Genomic DNA, 23,514 nt, shown 5'->3' with positions numbered 1-23,514 from the left:
CCAGAACATTAAATTCATTCATTACTAAAAGCAAACAAAACAAAAGTCTGAACATCCAGTTCTCCCAGAATCATATTAGTTAGGATACATACTCACTGTAAGTTAATTTTCAGCCTTGAAGGTGAGATGTAAGGAAAACATTTTTATTTGGTCTATTTTTATGTGTTGGAAACTTAACCCACATAGAGCAACCCAGTATTTGGAGACAGGCCCTATTATGAAGTGATTAGGTCATGGGGCTCTACGCTCTTGAAGGAATTAATGATATTGTGAGGATGACACACTCCTCACCAGAGGCCTGTGCCACACTCTTAGACTTCACAAATAAATTTCTATTGTTTATGAAGTATCCAGTCTGTGGTACTGTTACAGCAACACAATATGGACAAACACACGGTTCCATTAAGGTCCTGCCAGTGACCTTGATAATGACACTCTCAAAAGACAACTAGATGTTTCAAATGAAATAATGTTAAGTGCAACACAGTATCAGTCTTACGTTTCATTTACATGATTTTCTAAACAGGAAAATTATTCAGATTTTTACACCTTAAGTATTAAGATGCTTTAACCCAATAAATTTAAAGACTATATAATGATAACTTTTCAACAGCACATAATGTCCTTATAGTAATAAAATAAGTCAAGAAAAATTATTTCTAGACAGTCTTTAAAATTCAAATGTATATAGTATGGTAGAAAACATCAGAACAATTAACTAAACTGATTTTCTTAAAAGGTGTCTAAACACAGTAAATAAAAATTCTATAAGTGGAAATAAAAATAATAAACACAAATAAAAAAGTAAATCCAAAAAGAAAGGCACTTCTGTTGAAATAACTTAAAGTAAAAGATAGTAAAACCATTACGAAAGATATAAAAGGACCACAAACAAAATACCTGCATGATGAGAAAGTGAGGGTTGTTAACATTCAGACCAACAGAACAGAAGAGATCCTGTACTCTGGTGTTGTTTGCATTTACTCCATTGATTAAATATTTATTCCTGCCACCAATAACCACCTAAAAAGGAAGCATTTTAAAAAATATAAATGTACATGCACATCTTGTTCTAAAAAAAATTACAAATACTACCTTGCATTTATTTATTCTGTCCAACTAATAAACAAAATCAATCCCAAGTACATAGTAGAAAAAGTACGTCATGGTCAAAACGATTACTAACTGTATTCAGGGCAATTAGATTCTAATTCAGGGAATTTTGCTAACTATCTATGTAATTATGCACAATTTTCTTAACTTTCCCTGCATTGAAACGTCTGTAAGGTCACTTCTAGCTTTATGCTTCCAAGAAGGTGTAAAACATACTTTCTTTTTCTGGTCTCCTTTCTGCACTTTTTCTACACTTAGAGGTGAACTCCTCTACCTCCATTTTTCAAAGGGAAAAGAAGTCAGATACTTTTAAAGGCTGTACAAGTGTCTGGAATCACTTTCTGACAAAATTTTAAAAGGAATTAAGTCATGATTTTTGACCACTTCGAGACAGCAATGGAGCTTCAGCATGGTTTCAGTAAGAACAAGACATGCCAGAAAGTGGCTTGCTCGTACTTCATAATAGCATTTAAATGGTCATTTTTGGGATATGACTCTATCTTAGATTCTGAGGCCTTTATTCAAGATCTTTATCTCATATTTCTTCCTATATGTATATTCCAGTGTATTCAAGAACATCCAGTACACATCAAGAAATTAATAAGTAATGAATAAATGTTACTAAATAAATATTGAATAAATGTCTTTCCTGACAGGATTGTTAGATTGATAGTTCATATAATAATAATACATCTGAACAAACCTAGTATGCTTGCTCCTAAGTAATTTTAACAAGGACTTTAGGACAAAATTTTGGTAAAGATACCTGAATGAGTAGAGGAAAAATTAGGTAGATTGGTATTAAATTTAAGGACAATTCCAACAGGGTTATTATTTGATGAATGCCTAATAACAGAGTAAGATTCTGCCCCAATGTAGTCAATTTTTGTAAAAATCCAAGGCTTTTATCAAAATAGAGGAGAAAATCTACCAGTGGCATAATGTTAAGACAGAGAGTAAGTGTGAGTTAATGGAATTTCAAAAAACAAAATTTTGACAAGTTGAAAACACTGACCATATGAAAAAAAAAACAAATGTAAGGTTCTTACTTGTTTCAAAAAACCTCATATATGCAGAAATGGCAGTAACATGGCATACATAAAAAAAATTTAGAGCCATTTCAAGTACACCTATCATGAATCCACAATTTATTATGAACACTGCAATGTCAAATTTGGGAAAAACAGAAGTAGAGTATTGAAATGGAAGAAGTCTTTATTCTGCTCTCACTAGACCAACTCTGGCACACTGAACTGGAGGTATCATGCATAAAAATATATAATAAAAACAGAAAGATTGGTGGGGGGAAGACTAATGAATACTTGATGGGATCAGGCAAGTGAAGGAAGTAGAAACAAATATCAGGTGAAAAACCTGGTGAGATTCTGCTAAGAAAACATTTGACTAGCAGATCACTTATTGTTGAAATACAGAATAAATTAGATTTGGTCTTGGTGCTCTCTGAGATTAAAGTGCAAAACTATCAGTCAAATTTTTAAATAACTTTTTAACAAGATTGGTCCAAAAACAGAATGGTTTATTTCAGAAGATAGCAAGATCTCAGGTTTTTGGAGGTATTCAAGTATAGCCAGAGAAGACTAAAGTATGGTTTACAATTCAGGCATGGTTGAATTCTTATAATGGATGGAAAAATTTTCAGATGTCTTTTGATCTTAGTTAATGGTAGAACTTACGGGATCAAAATTTTAAAATACTTTTAAAATACTTTCTGAGAAATGCATCATTAAACAATTTCATCACTGTGCAAACTTCAGAGTGTACTAAGTCAGCTACGTCAACACTAAGTGATATCATCTTCTGGGACCACTGTCACATATGTAGTCCATCGCTGACTGACTTGACATTATGCAGTGCATGATCATATAAGGAAACTATTAAGGACTCTAGTCAGTATTTGATGCATCAATTTTGCTTATGAACTTGTCTCCAACACTCTTTTTGGTACTGAGGATTGAACCCAAGGATGCTTTACAACTAAACCACACCCCCAGTCCTTTTTTTATTTTTAGACAGGGTCTTGCTAAGCTTCTTAGGGCTTCACTAAGTTGTTAAGGCTGGTCTCAAACTTGCAATCCTCCTGTCTCAACTTCCAAAGACACTGGGAACATTCCTGCACTGAGCTTGTCTCCAGCATTTTTACAAAGTCATATTGCCAAGTAACACATCAGAATATCAAAGTTCTTAAAGTATCCAAATATTTAATAACCACTCACCTGCCTTGTTACTGTGATTTCATCATGAACTTCAAATCCTAAAGGACTTTGCTTTTTGTCAGAATTATCAAAGGTGATTGACACTGAGGCTTTGGTAATTCCAGCCTGCCCATTTTTGTAAACTAAATCTTGTAAATTAGAAGCCCGAACCTATAACAAAAGGAAAAATGTTTAGCAACTACAAATCCCTATATTGCACAAAGCAGCATAAAAAATGGGTTTTGTGCAGTTGGAAAACCCACTCATGGATGAGGATAGGCAGCAGCATCCACTGGAAAGGAAAACAAGGACAATGGACAACAAACCTCCAGAGTCTTTCCTGATAGAACCCTTTGAATCTCTCTATTCATTCTTAACAAAGTTAACTTGCAAGATTGAAGGGAAGACAGTGCCTATGAATTTCATTTGTCATTCAATCCATTAGTATGTCCTTAAAAGGCATTATAACACAGGAGGGGAAGAATAGAGACTTTGGCGTGAGACTGCCTTAAAGTAACAATGCTTGAATTTGGGTGCTATTCCCAAACATCTTAAAAGGTGAACCTTAATCAACACTTTTGAGTTTCCATTTCTCATCTAACAGAGTAATAATACTCTCCTGAAGGGGCCGCATTGAAGTGTGATATAATTTGCTTTAAGTATAAAAACCAAATGAAGAAAATATTGGCAATAGTCTCCAAAGTTGAGTGAGGATTCTCTTGCCAAACTTAAATTCACATAAATCAGAAAGTTTGCACGTTACCTGAGACAGGTTGGAGATTCCCAGCAAAAAGCAGATGGAGTCCAATATGTTGGATTTTCCACTACCATTTAAACCAGTGATAGCATTGAAGAGGGGGTCAAAACCATTGACTTCTGTCCTCTGAGCATAGGACTTGAATCCCTCAAGAATGATTGATTTAATATGCATTTTCAATACTGACTTGGGCCAGTAAACCTCTGCTAGGCATCAAACAAACCACAAAGCGAGGTCTGTACAAAACAGAAACAACACCACTTAAGTGGAATATAAACCTAGAATCATAATGAGTGTGAGAGACTAAAACAGGTATGACAGGGTAATAGAAATAAAACAGTTGTCAAACTACCCGATCTGATGTAAAGATATCATTCTTCTACTTGAAAACATAAGTTAGCCTCTACTTGGAAAGTAAACCATTTAACCTGTTAATGACCACAGTACCTACTTTTACAGTTTGCCTTACACTTTTATCATAGTCTTGTTAACAATGACTACTGATTATTTCACATCCCATTCGCTTTACCCACAACGTACTTCTCTGATGGTGGCATGGTTCACTCTCTCCTTTGCTGCACTCACGTCTTTGCACAAATATCACCTTACTGGGTGGAATCTTCCTCACCTTCCTATGTGAAAAAAAGCACCTCTACCCATCCTTTTTATGCTTTCTTTTTCCTTCACAATACGGCTAACACTTAAAACTGCATTTGTCTACTCAACTCATCACAAAGTCCTGTAGCATGTTCGCCTACGTCCATTGCTGTGTACCCGAAGAGTGTCTTGACTCTGAGGGGTAGGAAAGTCTGCAAGTATTCACTTTAGAAGAGTAGATAAATCTCACATTCTCTAGCTTCTTGCTTTTACTCAGATTGTTTTTTCTCTTCCCGACAGCTTTTTCTACACCTCCGAGTCCCACTCCAAGCCTGCATGGGAACAGATCTTTACCCCTAACTATCGCCTGTGGTCCCTTTTTGCCACTTGCCCTCCTACATGCCCCATCTCCCGCAGGGCAGCAGGCCCGGCCCTACCGGCCGCGCATACGCACCTGCCTCGGCTCTGCCTCAAGCCGCCTGTGCTTGGGGCACCTCCAAAACTCCCTCCGGTCACAAAGACGGAGAAAGGGCTCAATCGCACCCGGCTTTGCGCGCTACCAAGCAAACTCTACCATAGCAGGTACTACCCTTGCCCTTCTTCCAGCACCCGCGCCGGAACTATTTATGCCTTTGAATTTCGGCGCGAGCAAAGGACCCCACCTCCGCTGGTTATTTCCTCTGCTGGCGCCTAGGATCTGCCTGAGTTCGAAGCTTCATCTTTTCCCTCCATTCGAATGATCAAACTGAAAGGGTGATAGTGAGGAGAATCTAGACAGTGAAAGATATGGAGAGTCAAAGTCTTGAGCACGGAGATTACAGGACAAAGAGGTATATATTCACACCGGCGTCCGGCACGCTCTGGGCAGCCCCAAGCCTCTCCTTGGGGCCTTGAGCTTCTCCCGCTCCGCCCCGCCTCAGGCCCCTTCCGCTCGCGGGCTGCGTCCTGCAGACTCCGCCTTCAGAAGACCCGAATTTAGCGGGATTCTCGAGTACTTTGGTCTGAAGGCGGCGGCGCCGGGGAGTGGGACGGAATCCTGTGTTGTCATTCTATTTCAGAAGCTTTAGTTTCTTTTCCGATTGCTCAGCTGCTTGGAAGATGGAAGCTGTACTTTGTTGGGCCAGGGAGGCGTTGGTCTTCTGGGGACTGTGGCCCCGCCCTTGATGGGTTTCTGATGGGCGAACTTTTTCACCCTAAGTTTCCACGTCTGGGAGGGGAACACGGTGATCACGGGGGCGAGCTGATCCCGGGGGAAAAATAGTGTGGGTCGAGTAGTAGGTGTTAGACCTAGTTCTTCAACTCCTTACCCTGAAAGGCTGTGTCATCATAAGCAACGGAAGGTCTAGCATTGCACGAAGTTTTATTGGAGGCCCCTCACGACTTCTGGCGCCTACCTGCTTTAGTGTGTTCCTCCGGCTTTTAAAAATTCGCATTAGCAACTCTGAAATCCCTGGAACAGGTTTATTGAGTTTTTTGCTTGTTTGTTTGTTTTTGTTTGGGGTACTGAGAATGGAACCCCAGGGCGCTTTACCACTGAACTACATGCCCATCCTGTTTTGTTTTTGACAGAGGATTTCGCTAAGTTGCTCAGGGTCTCAGTTGTTGAGGCTGTCCTGACACTTGCATCCGCCTGTCACACCCTCCTCAATTGCTGGGATTACAGGCCTGCACCACTGTGCCACTTTGATCTTGTTCTCATTTTGCAGATGAGCAAACTGAGTCGCAGAACTGTCAAGCAGCTGTTAACAGAGAAACGGATTTGTTCCCAGGCAGTTTAGCTGCAGAGCAAATGTTCTTAAATATTATTTACAGAACCCAGTACTACTGGTAAATGACACTGTTACAAGTGGGTACTGTTCTTTACTAAAAACAAAAAACGTGGTTGTCAGCTGTACTCACTTTTGAACACATTGATGCTAATGAATAAGGAAGGGTTTAGGTTAAAAATAGGTAAGGCGCTATTCAAAGCGAGGGACAGAAAAAATGACCAACATACTATTTTAGGGTGTGTTAGTTCTTTTAAGCTGGTATAACAAAATTAACTAGTTTATGAACAACAGAATTGATTCCCCTCAGTTCTGGAAGCTGGGAAGTCCAAGTGCTAATCGTCAGTGTCTGATAAGGAGTACTTTTCTAGTTTGTTTTAGGGGCACATTCCAAAAAGGCTACCTCTGTTAATACCATTACTTTGGAGGCCAGAATTTCAACATATGAGCTTGGAGTGGGGAGAGACAAGACATTTAGACCATATATTTTAGCACTTTAGAACATGAATTAATTTCTTTCTCAGCCTTGAAATGACTTTGCAATAATCTCAACCAGTTTTAAAACAAGAATGAGCCTATAATTTGAAATTGTTTTCCAATTTAAAGAAGTAAAATAAGATTTTTATGTTTTGTTGTTTTGTTTTGTAAGAAAGAATTTGTGTATGCAATCTGATTTACTACCCACTTGTGCTTTAATGTCAGCTTTGGGTAGTAGCCTAATGTCAATTTAATTAAGCATATACTTTGTCCTTTCTGACTCCTGCATCTCCACAGCTATTCACTTATTTTGACTCTATTGAGTCTTACACATTTACTTTCAGCTGTGTGCCTTTTTATTACTTTTCTGAATAAAGAGTTTTAACCTACCAGCAAATCTTACTGAAGGTTTTAACATTGTGAAATAAACTATTCTTTGGGATAAAAACATAAATTAAGACAAACATTAGCCTTTACACTACTTTGATAGATGAATAACTAACTGATATCCTTAAGCAAATGGATGAAAATTTATATTGAAATGCACTTTTGCTGAATAAGGACTTTTGCATGATTTAAGAATGCACACATCTAAATACTACCATTAAAACTTTATTAAAATTGCTTAAAATAAAGAGGTAGAGATCTCTCTTGGTTTTACATATAGTACATGCCAGAAATGCTAAGGAATTTCTGCTAAATATAATACAGAGGTACTTGAGGAAATCACTAATGGCTGACTTATGACTCTGGATCCTCAAATATCTACATGTAAGTAAAGAATAGAAAGGCACAAAGCCACCGTTGAAAGCCTGCTATTTTGGAGAGGTGAGGGCAGAAATAAGGACTGTTGAGTAGATGCAGCATGAAAAAAGTACGTTCTTGTTTCATTATCATGGATAAAAATTTAGTTTTCAACACAGGCAGGCACTGGCTAAACTGTGAAGAAATCTGGACAATTAGTGGAACCTTAGTTGTTATGTGGGAGTCAGCAACAACAAGGACTCAGATAAAGCTATAAAGCAGGACCTCAGAGAAAGATTTGGTCTTCTCAAAGGCATTGGGAGGGATTCCCTTCTTCCCTGGATGTGCTTTTTATAATTTTAGAGTGCTGAAATAGCTCTTATTTGGTCCCAAGTCAATCCTCCCTCCTTGAAACTTCGGACAGAAGAAAAAAGAAATGAAAGAACTTAACAGAAAAAGGAAAGGTTGCTGCATTTGTTGAGAGAATACCTGGGTTCAAGGGGATGAATTGCTATTGATAAGAAGTTCATGTTTTTAAATTGAAATGACTAGCAACACATTTTGCATTACTTCATTTCTACTACCATATTATTTGAACTTCGGTTCATCAAAATTAACTTGTCTGATGAACTTTGAAAGAAACACAAGCATAATTTTAAATAAGGAATAGAAAAGGAAGTGATTATATTCTTTGACCCATGGGATCTGATTTGAGCCATGCATTTTAATTTCAATGACAATACAATTTTCAATAAAACTATGTACTCTGGTCTTTGTGAAGCTATTTTGCCTCTTTCAGGTGGTTCTGTTATTTCTAGCTTTTGAATTCCTAAATCTTTGGTTTACAACACATTCTGACATTTATAGTGATTTATTTCTTCATGTGGTGATCTTCAGTGGAGTTGTTTTGTTTATGGAAATCTCATGCCTTGAGTTGTGAAAGAATCACTTTTGAGAAATTGTACATTTATTTCTGCCAAGGTTTTTTGGCTCTTAAAGATCCTAGAGTGTTTTTAAATTATAAGTTCTCAGCTCGGGGTTCCTGAATTATGTAGAGTGTAAGTTGAGATGTGTTGCAAGCGTTTGGAGTTTTGTATTCTCACAGGTGCATTTTAATGGATATTCCCCCTATCTGAAGCCCCAAACATGGAACAAACTCCTTGGCCTTTTCCCTAGACTAGGGAACATCTCTACAGCACCAGTGGCTGACACTTCTTTAAGGCCTGGTTTCACCCTTTGCCTCATCAAAGCTCAAGGACTTGTGTCCTTGAGCATTAAAGCCTAGCTACTTGAGGTTGGGAGTGTAGTTAAGTGGTAAAAGCAAGAAGCTCTGGGTTCAATCCCCAACACCAAAATAACAGCAACAACAAAAAAAGTCAGTACTACCTGTTCGTTCCTGATGGCTACTGAGGAACATAACAAAGTGAGAAATGTTAGAAAGTCATGGTGGTGTCAATTCCTGCTTTCTACTCCAATTTTTTTTCTCTTGTCAATGATAATTCCCTGTTTATTGTTTTCTTTAGGTTTACATTAATTCCAGCATTTCTATGAGTTTATGAAGGGAAGCCGAGCCAACCACTTTAGAGGAGGTCTTCTCATTTATTTTCATAAAAAATATAATTGATCTTTGTTCCTGAGAACAAAGTTCTTATAGTTCTCACATCCTATATTCAAAGTAGCTTTTTCTACAAACCAGTAATTACTTCTCTAAAGAAGTCTGGTATCAGTTCTTAAAGTACTTTAGTACATTATTAATTTGTATCTAGTATTCTTTCAATTTTTCCAGCTATCTTTGACTTATAGCCAAAGCTACCCATTTCCTCTCTTTTTTGCTTTGTCTTATGCCTTTTTTTTATGGGAATGATTATGGGCTCCTCACTCAAGTGTTGTTCTCATGTCAGTGTCCTCCCTGTCATAGTGTTTTCTAATTATGTTTTATTTCAAAGCCATATATGTGTGGCTGATCCTCCTCTAATTGGTTACATTTAACACATAACTCAATTTTTACCAGATAAATAAATGCTTCACTCTTAATACAAATAGAGGAATACTATTTGAACTTGTCTACAAGCAGTCTATAGTAGAATTTAGAAGACAAGTATGAAGACATTGACCAGCGGAAGAGAAAAGTGAAAGGGAAACTAGGATACATTGCACAGAAGATGGAATAGAAGATAACATTTATGGAAGCAAGAAATAGCAAGATGTTGTCCAAGAGACACACAGAAGCCAGATTGTGAAGTATTTTGTGTGTAACTTAACTTTGTTACACCCGAAACATTTATCTCTGCCTTTGTACATGCTGCCCTTTCAAATGTTCATCCATTCTTCCACATTCTCCATGTGTATTGCTATTTCTATTTTAACCCCAAAGTCTGACCCATTTTGAAAAATTATAGCCTCTTCTGTAATCCTTTAAAACTTTACCCACCTCTTCTGACCTCTTCCTATTGTGACATACCTTTGTGATATACTTCCGTGCCTAACACATGGTAGACAGTAAATATTAGTTGAATATGAATAAGCTTAGCAGGTTCATTTGCTGCTTTCTCATTAAGTTGAAGGGAAAGAACAATATAAAAGAGAAAAAGACTTGAAATGCTGAATGCTAGAATACACAATATATTCCAAAAGTATTCAATATTGTAAGGTTCAGCAACTTGATGGGAGTGATCATTTCTTATTATTCTAACATTAGAGACTTAAAAAAACAACTGCCAGAAAAATATTTTTTATTGGTTCTTTTTAATTATACACAAAAATATAACTCAATTTGAAGAAAAATATATTTTTTTGTGTGTCTAATACCATCAGTAACTACTGTGACATTCATAAGCCTGAGGAATGTACCATGAAATACATCTTCCAGGTCTATGCTTCAGAGGGCTTTCGGTACCATATACTTTTTCTCAGGTCATGATTTTTTTTTCCTGTTTTTTGTTTTGTTTTCTTTTGTTGACCTATAAAGTGCAAACAAGCTTCTGATATGATATAGGAACAACTTTAGTTTCAAGTTGAAAAAACTAGAATTCAAGTAACACTCCCTTAGTTGCTGTAACTGACCTCTGTGATCCTTTATTACATACACATACTCATTCATGTTTGCCTCTCTGTACTGTAAGCATCTCAACATCACTGCTCTACATTTATTAGTGTCTGCAGACCTAGCATCCAGACCAGTTCCCAACAGAGCTGTGCTCCATCAAGGTTATTAAATGGATGAGTGACCACAAGAACATACAAAGATTATAGAAATGTTTTTTCTTTCTGAACCAGAAGACACCCATTCTCTGATTTTTCAAATAAAGGTTGTTTTTCAGATAAAAGATAGTAGTCATTTTGTTATTTATTTTTGTTGTTATATTTAAATTCCTAAGTAATTACTTGCATATTCCATCAAATATTAACATGCATAGAAACTCAAGGTTTACCTTGATTACTAGCTCTCTTTCCTTTTCCATCTGTCCTCTTCTCCAAACACTGATTTCCACATTGTGGGTAGGTGAGCAATGGGAAATTCACAAATTGCTGTCTATTACCTTTTGATTTCCAGTCTCCCTATACTTCATTCTCCACAAACCTCACAGACCATAATAGTGTGACATCGATACATTTCTAAGAGTTTGAAATACTGGCATTTATGGGACATTCACTGTGGCGTTCATGTGGGACTTCAGCGATCCAAATCTGAATCTCTTTATGTATCTTATCAATAGGAGATGAAGATCATATCTCTAAGATGTTTCTGCCATTTCCGGGTACCTTCTCCCAATTTCCCATGGGCAATTTATAAGGAGAGCACATACTTATAAAGATAAGTAATAATGTATAAACATAGTTTGATCTAGATACATGCGTAAGAAACAGGTGATTTTTAAATGTTTTCATTAGTGTGTTATACATCATATTGGGGTTCATTTTGACAAAATTATACATACATTGAATATAATTCATTCCACTTTAGTCCCAAGTATTTCCTCTTTCCCTTCCCTCATCTCTTCCTCTGATCCCCTTCCTCTACTCTACTGCTCTCCCTTCTGTTTGTTTATAGTTTTTAAAATTAGTACTTTATAGATATAAAGATGAAATTCATTGTGGCATATGCACATATGTACACAGAATAATGTGGACAATTTCACTTCACCCTTCCTCTCTTTTCCTATCCCTCTTCCTTTCCTTAATCCCCTTCCTCTATTTTATTTTCATGGGATTCCCCTCTACACTCTTCCCCGTGTTATGGTTTAGATGTGCCCCCCAAAAGCTTACATGTGAGACGATGCAAGGAGATTTGGAGCAGAAATGATTGGGTTATAGCTTTAACGTAATCAGTGAATTAATCCCTGATGGGATTAACTGAGTGGTAACTGGAGGCAGGTGGGATATGACTGGAGGAAGTTGATCATTGGGAGCGTGGCTACGGGGTATATCTTTTGTGTCTGGAGAGTGGAGTCTCTCTGCTTACTGATCACCATGTGAGTTGTTTCCCTGTGCCATACTCTTCCACCATGGTATTCAGTCTTACCTCCAGCCCTGAGGAATGGAGCTATCCTTCTATGGGTTGAAACCTCTGAAACCATGAGCTCTCAAGTAAACATTTCTTCCCTAAAATTGTCTCTACTTCATGTACAACCAGAGGAACAAGTTGTACCCCATTTGTTTACAATGAAGTAAAGTAAATAAATTTTAAAAAAAGATAACAGAGAAAATAATTGTTCTGGTTGGATCTTTTAGTCACAGCAATGAAAAAGCTGACTAAAATGCGCCCTTATTTTGGTCTATCTTCCACAGACAAGAGAAAACATTCAACCCTCGACTGAATCTGGCTTATCTCACTTAGGATTATGTGATCCCGTTCCATCCATTTACCAAAAAATGCATAATTTTGTTATTATTTATGGCTAAGTAAAACTCCATTGTGTATATATACTACATTTTCTTTATCCATTCATTTATTTACAGGTATCTGGGCTGGTTCCATAACTGGCTTTTGTGAATTGCACTGCTATAAACAATGATGTGGAAAGAAAGGTGATTTTAAAAGAAATAGACTACAACTATTTACATTAAAAACCAATATGCTACAATATTAGGCAAGTGGTTTCTCTCCTACTACATGTCTAGAATATTTCTACTGCAACAGAGAACTATATTTGTATGTTCGTATAAACTTGAGGAGCCATTCAGATGATTTTGTAAAAAAAAAAAACAACACTCATTGCTGTTCAAGGATCTAAAATAATGTTTTATTTCAAGCTTAGCTTGAGTTATCTTATTTAAGATTATTATTAGTAGTAATCATTTTATTGCTTAAAATACTGACATATGCTCTACCAAATTCCACACATTTTCCCTAAGTTACTTCATGAAATACAAGTTTGTTATTATTATAGATGTTATTTTTATAGATAGCTGTTTTATAAATGAATAAATTGGATCTTGACACTTGACTTTGCAAATAAAGCAGGGCTAGGCCAAAGTCCATTCAACATGTCATTAAACCCTTACAGTGTTGGCAGCCTGCATCTCAAATGTTTCTCCTTTATGCAGCTTATAGCACACATCAGCTCTTGTCTTGCTGATTTTAAACATATTTTTACAATAATCTTATACTACCATAGGAGTAGCTGTCAGTCTTAATGCCTGAAGTAATTTCCTACCCATGTGACTACTGAAGCCCTCAAGTCATTAAAACCCCAGCTGACCCATTTCACAGATGTTTAGATATTCTCAATCAAGTTTGGATTTATAGTAGGTACTCGGGTTTCAGACAAGAACATGAAATTTGAGCCTCCATAAGAACTACTCAAAGGAAGTGAATGCTTAGTGAAAAATCAATGTCCACTAGGAGTAAAAGCCATAATAGGCAAAAAGGCAGATTTGCAAATGTTAATTAAAAAGATGGGTTGGATTTGGCATAAGGTGCAGTGCTGAACAGGGGGAACAAGAGGACTGCATATATCACAGTGAATTTCACCTTTAGATATATCTGTAAAGCACTCATTAAAAAAAAAAAAAAAAAAACTATAAATAAATGGAAGGAAGACCAGTAGAGCAGAGGAGGAATATGTGTATGAGACCAGGGAAAGAGGAAGGACTGGGGACAAAAGTGGAGCAAATTATATTCCAGGTGTATATGATTATGTCAAAATGAGCCCCAATGTTATGTATAACTCTAATGTATTCTTCATTAGCTCTGTATAGTGGCATCTTTTTTTTATATAAAGAAATGTTGCCAACAATGCTACTCAGAAGGCTAATTAATGCGAGGTAATTTTTATTTCATATATTTTTATTAGTTAATGGGATCTAGGAGTATAATAACCTGGTGAGAATTTCTCTGCAAATGGCAATCAAATTAGTCTTATTCATGAAACTCATAAATAAGCTATAATTCAGCATTTTTCATGTAGGGGAATGAAAACTGGGATCATGCTGTTTAAGAGGATAAGGGAATTTAACAAAACACTGGGGGACTCATAACAGATTTATGATGAAGACATATCCTAACTGGAAGCTTAATTGTGATTTAAATTACAGGTCAAGCTGTGTAATATGTTTTCTGTTTAGGGGAAAATCTTTAGAGAGATAGACTATACTTGCTTAAAGAGGAAACAGAAAGCAAATGAGAAAATAGATTACATTTTTGTTTTTCTTTTAAAATTTCAAGCTGCTTTAAGTCAAATTGCCTGTGTTCCTGATGATGGCTTTGTGAATTTTTTTTTTTTTTTTACTTTATGTTATTCTGGTCCATCAGAGTAGTTATTTACCTGAAGGTAGCAAAAAAGATATAGGCACTATATCTGTCAGCAATCTAATTTGGAAACCAGAGACAAGGTATTCTCAACCTTTACAAAATTGTGACATCTTTTCATTTTAGGCTTGACTTCCATAAAATTATCAAGTTCTGCAGATTAAAAGGCCCTGGAAGAATTAATGGCCTCTCAGTTTGTAACTGGGCAAATTAAGGTTTCTTGTGATCTTCCTAAATTTACTTTTATATCTAGTAACTTAAGGTCTAATGAGGAAATAAAATTTGTACAAATAATTTTAATGGAATGAATAAAGAAATTGCTTCCCTGAAAAATGAAACTTAAAACAGTTGGAGGTTGACTATGGAGGGAGGATTTCTGGTAGGAAAGTAACATGAAGACTTGACAACCCAGATTCTGACTGCCTCACATTGCCTTCTCCCTTGGTGAAGTTCCTCAAAAACTAATATGACTATCATGCAGACTTCAGCCATGAATGGGGATAGAGTCAAGGGTGGGAGACAAAAGTTCTGAGAATAAATTGAAATGACCTGTTAATGTTTGGAAGCAAGGCCATGACAAGAATGGAATTTAAAAAAAAATACTAAAGCTTTGAGAATACTAGTGGGTAAATAATCCAAAGAGTACTGTGAAAAGAGGAAGAAGCTGGCTTGGAAGACACTATATGGGACTATAAATACTCTGGGACTCAAAAGCCTAATATTATCTATGTGGAACTCCAGAAAAATAAGAGACCCAGAGTGTCCCTATCTTCATCCCTCAAGTTATCCTCTCTCTGACCCCACCATCTTCCATCTTAGTTTCTCTGAGCCTCAAATTTGAGGAGCAACCCCACAGCCATTCACTTAGAGGGTCTTGTCCTCACATAAAGCAACATATGAAACAGAATTTGTGTACAGTGCCAAGAATGTCAACAAGAAGAAACACCCTGGGAGGATTGTCCTAGATGATGTTTGAGTTGAATCCTTAAGGTGAAATAAGCTTTTAAAAGTAGGGGACAGAAACTGTAGTTCAAGTGGATGGATCATGGCAAACAAAAACTGAAGTAATGGTTTTATGGAAAGTTGCCCATGATTTTATTTGGAAACATGTATTACTTATGTAATAGATGCTGGGTTTCATTACGCAGAATCATCCTCAGGACAGAAGCGTGAGTGTCCTCTGGGCAGCAGGTGTGTTGGCTGGTGATGTCACTCACCAGTGACTCCCTCCCAGGCATTGCCCTTCTCTGAAGGAAGCTGCCTATATGAGTTTCATGGCTCCCCTGTGGTCACCCATATCCCATAACTGGCTAAAGCAGAGAAACAAAAGCTTAGGCCCTTACCTTCAACCAGGACAGCTATAAAAGTCTCTCCTAACAACTACCTACACCATCAGCTGAGGCCTTTGTTCTGACTGCATCACACTTAAGCTTCCTGCTCTGACAAATAATATTTCTGAACTAGGTCACAAGTATTCTGGATGGTATTCCCAATTAAACTCTGTGCATACTAATCTCTGCCTCAAAATTTTTTCTCTGAGGAACTTACGTATGATAACTCTAGAGCTAACTTGAGACACAATTTTAACAGAATTTAACACGGAGTTTGAAGAACTTAAAGAATGCATATGAATCAATCATTAGAAGTGCTGGCTCTTGGTTTCCATAGTAACAATTTGGTATTTCAACTTAAGTGCTGAATTACTAAAGCAATTTAGATTCTACTGAGAAAGGGTTGGAAAGGAGAGAAATTGTACCTGAGCTATGATTCTTCTGTTCTCAAGCTTTACCAAACTTCTCCATCGTTTCTGGCCGCTAAGTGTAGCCTTATCAGTAAGGCTATTTCAGGAAGTTATGCTGCAGGAGTGAGGAACAAATCTGAAGACTGTAAAAGTAATTATAGTTTATTTCTTATTGGTGCCAAATGTCTAGTTCAGGTCAGAAGAGGGAGAAGGTATTCCTGCCTATAGTCACTGAGGAAGCCAGACTAATGGAGCAACTATTACATAGAATCTTGCAAATTTATGCCACAAGGAACAAGAATTTTGGGAGGGCTTAAAACTGTAATTTAAATGCTCCACCCAAAGCGACACACATAACTTTCACTTAAAATTTACCCCAACTGTTCATCAAAAGGGGCTCAAAAAGTTCAATCCCAATATATGACTGCAAGGACAATATTTGACAGATTGCACTAATAAAGACCAAGGGAAAATCTTGGAACTTAGAAAATAAAAGAAAGAAAAAAGAAGAGAAAAATCAGGTTCAATTGGTACTTAAGTTTTCAATATTCAATTAAATAAAAAATAGCTTAGTAATATAAAATCAATGGTCCTCTGGTATCTTCAAAGACATATTTGCTCCCTTTGGAGTTTATTTTATAAACATGTGTTGGTGATCTTCTATTTACAATGTCCTGTAATGTTTACTATCAAGGCATAACTATGAAGAATTCCTGAACTGTTTCTTTAACGACATTTATACTAGTTGAAGTTACAGCTACTCAAAGTATATAAATCAGAGAAGAAAGAGTAGGAGCAATGTTCAAAGAGTGTAAAAGAGGCAATTGTTAAGGACCAAGTTTCCATGTGTGAAGCTGGAGAGGACAAAGTTATGCCTTTTACAAATACACTTGAAAATATCCATTTGATCTGTCTGAACTGTACAGAAAAGCTCAATCAAGAAAGACAAATATTACATTATTGCTTTTAAATCCACTTTTTTCCATTTTCCCTTTCCTATTCCAGACCCTTCTATTTACATTTTTGTGGTTAGGAAAAATTATTATAAACAGAGATGATATCATTGTTCCTTGAGATTAACAGCCATGCTTTTTGGTATTCTATACAACCTGTTCAAATTAATGAGGATTCGTGGCAGTAATTATAATAAATTGCACCTCTAATGCCTTTGCAGCTTATAAAGCAAGTGTATGTATGCTATTAACGTTATTTCCATAATATGCTAGTAAGATGAGTTCAGGAGGTTTTGGCAAAATATTTCCATATCCTAGAGAAATTGAGACAAAAAGAAGTAAATAAACTAATCATTGCTGCAGTTATTTATAACCATGAACAAATCACCCTAAAATAAGGGCTTTAAAAAATAACTTATTTGTTTTGCTCACCTGAGGGATGCCCGACCTGGTTAGTTAATTCTTGCTTAGGGTTTCTCATGTAGTTGAAAGCAGGTGCTGGCTAGGGCTGAAGGTTCCTCAAAGGCTTCATTCGCATATTTGGTGCCTGGCCCAGAATAATGCAAACATCTGGGAGCTAGAACAGCTGGAGTTCCTCAGGCACAGCCCTCTCTAAGGTCTCCCCACATGGTCTATGTGAAAGCTTCAGGCTAAATGACAGCTGGGTTTCTTACATGGTAGCAAAAGTCATCCAGAGTGAATATCCAACAGGGACCAGCAGAGGTTGCATGCGCTTTACTTCCTAGCCTCAGAGGTCACATACCACACAGAAGCCTTTTCTGGCACATTCCTTTGTTCATTGAATCATTAACAAAGGCCCACCAGTTTTGCAGGTGGGGATGGAGACTCTACCGTTTGATAGAAGTGTCAGAAACTTCGCTCACATGTTGTCAAACAATCACATATATATTTACATGATAAATAGTGAAATTGAGAATTCTGGTTTTTGCATAGTGAGTTGAGCTCCCTGATAGCAGATGCCAAGGCAGATCTTAGAGTGCGGATGTTTATTAAGGACTGCCCTTGGCATCAAACCTGTGAAGGAGAGCATGGCAGCAGGACTGAGCAGAAGGACACGCTGAGCTTTGATCCAGGCCTGATGACAACCAACCCTGCAGAGGGATCCCAAATTAGACCTGCATGCCCCAGCACTGACATTCCCACATAGATCCGTCATTGGATGTAGGGCCCCTCCAGAAGGGATGTGACCTTGGAAAGACAGATCTCTACAGCTCAGTCAATCCTGAGGGTGCTGACAGCTGAAGGTTTTCTGCCAGTAGGGATTCTAGCCCTTGAAGCAATAAGATCTTCCTTGAAGTAGAATCACCACCCTTAGTTCTAAATCTGGTGCTCTACATTATATCTTACTATGTTCACAAAGCCTTAGAATTCAATAAATTTAATTGTGAAATTATAAATTTAATATTATAAATAATCACCCTGGGACACTGCTAAGAGATTTTATAGCATTTTTGCTATTACCTAAGCATTTCATTCCTTACTAATTCATAGGTAGTTATCAATGAGATCACATGGACATTAGTTTTCAGCTCCTGCTAGGTTCAAGTTCTCCCATTCTTTTTCAAGAACTCTAGTTTCTTTCAGAGCAGCCTGTCCTTAAGCATCAGCAGTAATATCCAGGAGATGGAATCTATGGACTGAAAATCAGCTGAGGCAATCACTGGCTGCCTGCCTTTATTTTTATTATAGGCTGCACTATTAATACTCCTACCCCCAATTCAGTGTTTTGTAATGAACGTAATTACTGTGCTGCAACATATCTATCAACATATCTACTGTGTCCAACTGCCTAGTCCACATTGCCATTAGTATCTTGTCAGCATCAAAAGAATTTTCTTATCTAAAACCAAACACTTGATTTTGGTGCTTTCATGAAACTCTTTTGCTTCGATATTAAATGGCACAAACACACATCAAAACCTGAAAGTTTTGATTCCTTTCCTTCAGATCGTCCTCAGGTGTGAATACCTGAAATTATGTAATTTATTTCCTTATCTACTTAACTATTTTCTGTTTCCTCTTCCTAAATATTAGCTCTATCAAAGCAGAAAATTCATTTCCTAACCTCGTGTTGTACAATGCCTAGAAAAAATCAGGATCATGACTTGCATAGAATAGGAACTCAGTAAATACATAAAGAATGACTCTTTGAAGAAATTAATTAATGGGTTAATTATTAACCCATTCAGGGATCACACAGCAACTGACTTCAGTCAGTTTTCAGAGATGCTGCTCCAAGAAGATACTTTTCTGCTCTAAGGAAAGACAGCTTTCATTGACTGTTGATGATTGGAAATCAATCCATTTCTACCTGTTTACTGTACACCAGCCACTTTTTGAGATTTGCTTATGTCACATCCATTGTCACCAATCTGTTGGGGATTTCCCAGCTGAAAGTCTCCAAAACTACTTAGAGGATTTGACATTATGATAGCACTATTTCCGGCGGCTTATGATGGCATGAACCAGCATCACTGTGGCCACCATGAAAACTTGTCTTCACTTATGAGGCATGGCATGTCCCTTTGTTAAAAGAAGCATTCCAAAGCAGTCAATTTATTCTTCCTGTACCTGTATACAATCATAGCTGGGTTGGGAGGGATAAAACAAAAACTTAGTGTTGAAAGAGGCCAGATTCTTTTTGTATAAATTCCTTAAAGAAAATTTTCTTGCAAAAGCACAAAGATCACTTCCTGTAGTCTGATGCTACTTTATCAGAATATGTGTACGTATCTTAACTCCAAATGTAAAGAGTTGAACTAAACATATACAGATAGATAGGATGCACAATTTTCTGCTTTAGACAGGCTGATATCTTTATAAGAAATCAGAGTACAGCACAGAAATAATTTTCTTTTGATATATATCATGATATATATTTATATATATATAAATAGTATATATATACATTCCTGTGTAACTATATGAATATATATCAAAAGAATATATATATATGTATTTTTTAGGGACTTTCATAATTCAGAAATTCTAGGAGCATGTTAATTATATTTTTGAACCAAGAATGTGTTTGATTTCTCTTATTCAGAAATGGTAGATACTAGGTTGAAAATTACCAAATATTTCCAGTTCTCACCACTTCCAACCACATGGTAACATTGTATTTCTTGTCCCTCTTGTGGTTGAATGGGGCCATGTGAATAATTCTGACCAAAACATTTGTTTAGTAAAAGTGGCATATGTCACTTTGAGATAAAACATTTCATTAAGGGCATGAAATACTTTTGTGTTCTCTGTCTCTGACTTAATGTTTCATGTGATGTATTCTTGACCAGCTAAGTCACTTAGTCTAAACTATATGGTTCCCGTTGGCTAATACATAATGCAAAGCACAAATAAGAAATAAGACTGATTTGTATTAAACCACTGAGATAAATATTACCAAATGCCATCTTTTAGCTGTATGAACTCAGAAAATCACTTTTCTTTTTTTATTCCACATACTTTCCTCTTTCTTTTTTTATTTATTGGTTCTTTTTAGTTATATATGACAGCAGAATTCATTTTTATATAATTATACAAGCATGGAATATATCTTATTCTAGTTAGGATTTCATTTTTATGGATCTACATGTTGGTGGGATTTACTGTGTTCTTTTCATGTACTTCTCAGTATATGCCCAAAGGACTTAAAAACAGTTTAGTACAGTGATGCAGCCACATCACTGTTCATAGAAGCTCACTTCACTATAGCTAAGCTACAGAACCAGCCTAGGCACCCTTCAACAGATGAATGGATAAAGAATATGTGCTAAACACACAATGTACTATTACTCAGCCATAAAAAAGAATGACTTTATGACATTTGTCCAGAAATGAATGGATCTAGGGACTATCATGCTAAGTGAAATAAGCCAGTCACTATACTTTTCTTTCTTTTTTTTAATTTTTTTTTTAGTTGAAGATGGACACAATAACTTTATTTTATTTATTCATTTATTTTTACGCGGTGCTGAGGATCGAACCCAGTACCTCACACATTTGAGGCAAGCACTGTACCATTGAGCCACAACCCCAAGCCTAGTCACTTTACTTTTCTGAACTTCAATTTTTTAATCTTTAAACTAGAAATTAGGACAGTTAGGTCCTTGGGTTCCTATGAGATTTAACAAGGAATGTATTTGAAAAGTGATATGAACATTTCGAAATGCTACACTGATGCTAGTAATTATATTAATACAGAGGGGCCACAATTATTTTCAAAATGTTTTGGATTTGTCTTGTTTTCTCTTAATTCTGATTTTTCAGTTTTTTGTGCAATCATGTCTATGAATATAAAAATATTAGTGAACTTGCTTCACATAATTTCAAAGGGTTGCTTCACTTCAATCTACATGAGATGGATGTATTCTTTATACAACATCAAACATTTACTTGGTTATTTCCTCCGACTTTCCCTTTCTCCCTCCCTCCCTCCCTTCTTTCCTTCCTACCTTGCTGCTACTGTCCCCTCTCCCATCTTGCTTTCCCTCTTTCCTTCTTCTTCTTTCTCCCTCCCTTCTATCCTCAACAAATATTCACAGAACACCTATTTGTGCAGTACAGGTTAAACAAAGATAATTATAAAGAGCCTCTAATCTCAAGGTACAAGTATACACATGGAATATTATGTATCTCTTTTCACACATTATGGAAATTTGTGTCAGGATGATAAATATATGCTCAAGTTATAATGGGTCATAAAGAAAGGAGTGGTTAATAAGGTTTTAATTTAGGGTGAAAAACAAGTTGTGTCTAGAGAGATAGTTAGGTGATAATAGAATGGTGGAAGAAAAGAGAGAAAGGGGGACACCAGGTGGTCAGAGCAACTCAGGCAGATACAGAGAGATGTGGTCTAATTCATGACAAACTATAAAGCATTGATTCAGCCTAAGCTGGACAACCTAACATTTGTCTTTGTCATTAATTAAAAAAGATATTTAGGCTGGGCACAGTGGTGCATTCCTGTAATCCCAACAGCTCAGGAGGCTGAGGCAGGAGGGTAGGAAGTTGCCAGCCTGGGCAACTTCATGAGGCTCTAAGCAAATTAGCAAGACCCTGTCTCAAAATGAAAAAAAAATAAAAATAAAAATGAAAAGGACTGGGAATGTGACTCTGTGGTTAAGTACTCTTGGGTTCAAGGTCCAGTATCAATCAATCAATCAATCAATCAATCAAACAAAAGACATTTAGTTTCTGATAAAAAAACAACTCAGACAGGAAAGAAGACATCACTTTATTTATCTCTAATGAACTTTGTTTGTGATGGTATTATCATGCATTGTAGGAATTCATAAAATATAGACAAAATGTACATTTAAAAAATCCAGAGAGAAGCAATGATAAAATTCTAGTATATTTTCTCCCAATTTATACTACATATCATTAATACTCAGACAGAAATGTTCTTTTATATATCAATAAGGTGATGTTTTATATATGTCATTATTTCTTTCTGGTTTATAATGTGCATATTGAATATGATGACACAAGACTAAGGTGTGGGTGAGTGCACACATGATCGAAATGTTTCTGCTGAATTGATTGTCCTAGGATGGGAGTATTCATTCATGTATTTGTGACTTACAAGATGTCAATTTCTGAGACAAAATTTTGTTCAACACAGCTCAAATTTCTGATTGATCTGATGAATCTTCTTTTAAAAAAGAGAAGAGAAATACAAACTTCTTCTTATGTAACACATGTTTTGCTGGGGTCCAGCCCTAGCAGCAATCAGGGTCCAAGGTGGATGGGAGGCGTTGGCGTGGTGGAGAAACAGCACACAGAGACACCAAGTGTTCTGAGGCTGAATCTGAATCTTTATTGTTCACAGAATCTTTTTGTATGCTTTTTCTTTGGTATTGATTACATCATTTCATGGTTAATACAAGGAAATGTTAAATAAAAAATCTTTAAGAGTATAATTAATGATCTTATTCAAGAAACATGTTTTTACTGTATGAGAGCTTAAATAAAAAGAAAAATAGTTCCCAGCAAGGTAGAGGGCCCCATGCTCTGTTTAGTTTTAATTTCCCTGGAATAATACGTCATTAAGTTTCTATAGAAGTTACCCTTTCCAAGAACTCTAATGTTAGTTATTAACAGTGGAAAGTTTTTGTTATTACTAACAGAGAATAGAGGAATCAGCTTATAGTTAATATTTATTTTATTTCACTTACTCAGTGGCGGACTAAAACTCTTATTTTGATCTTTGAAGAACTAGACATAGGAAGAATACAAATTGTACTTATGATTAACCTATTTGTATTTATTAAGTGGGAAAAATATCCTTAAACTTAATCATAAGCACTAAGAAAGCAAGGAAGACCAAATACCATATCAAAGTTCAGAGGAATACACTCTCATATATAACTTTTAGAGAAT

General features: G+C 36.4%; 1 protein-coding gene across 2 annotated transcripts in view; it reads right to left on the bottom strand.

Annotated features, from left to right (window-relative positions):
- The window catches only part of SMC2 (structural maintenance of chromosomes 2), a 61,490-nt gene extending 43,642 nt beyond the window's left edge, over window positions 1-17,848 (bottom strand). The window contains exons 1-4 of one of the 2 annotated variants that reach the window (XM_079112702.1): window positions 17,545-17,848; window positions 4,090-4,319; window positions 3,348-3,497; window positions 901-1,023 (exon numbers count right to left, since the gene is read on the bottom strand). In XM_079112702.1, the coding sequence (XP_078968828.1) occupies window positions 901-1,023; window positions 3,348-3,497; window positions 4,090-4,257 (441 nt within the window). In that variant the 5' untranslated portion in view covers window positions 4,258-4,319; window positions 17,545-17,848. Of the gene's footprint in view, window positions 1-900; window positions 1,024-3,347; window positions 3,498-4,089; window positions 4,320-5,134; window positions 5,331-17,544 lie in introns of those variants that run through there. The other variant, XM_079112703.1, reaches the window with a different exon arrangement.
- Between the last annotated feature and the right edge of the window lie 5,666 nt (window positions 17,849-23,514).

The sequence above is a fragment of the Sciurus vulgaris genome, assembly GCF_902686455.1.
Source record: "Sciurus vulgaris genome assembly, chromosome: 15".
NCBI classification, from domain to species: Eukaryota; Metazoa; Chordata; class Mammalia; order Rodentia; family Sciuridae; genus Sciurus; species Sciurus vulgaris.
Note: the sequence above shows the minus strand (reverse complement) of the source record. Positions and strands in the feature narration are given on the sequence as shown.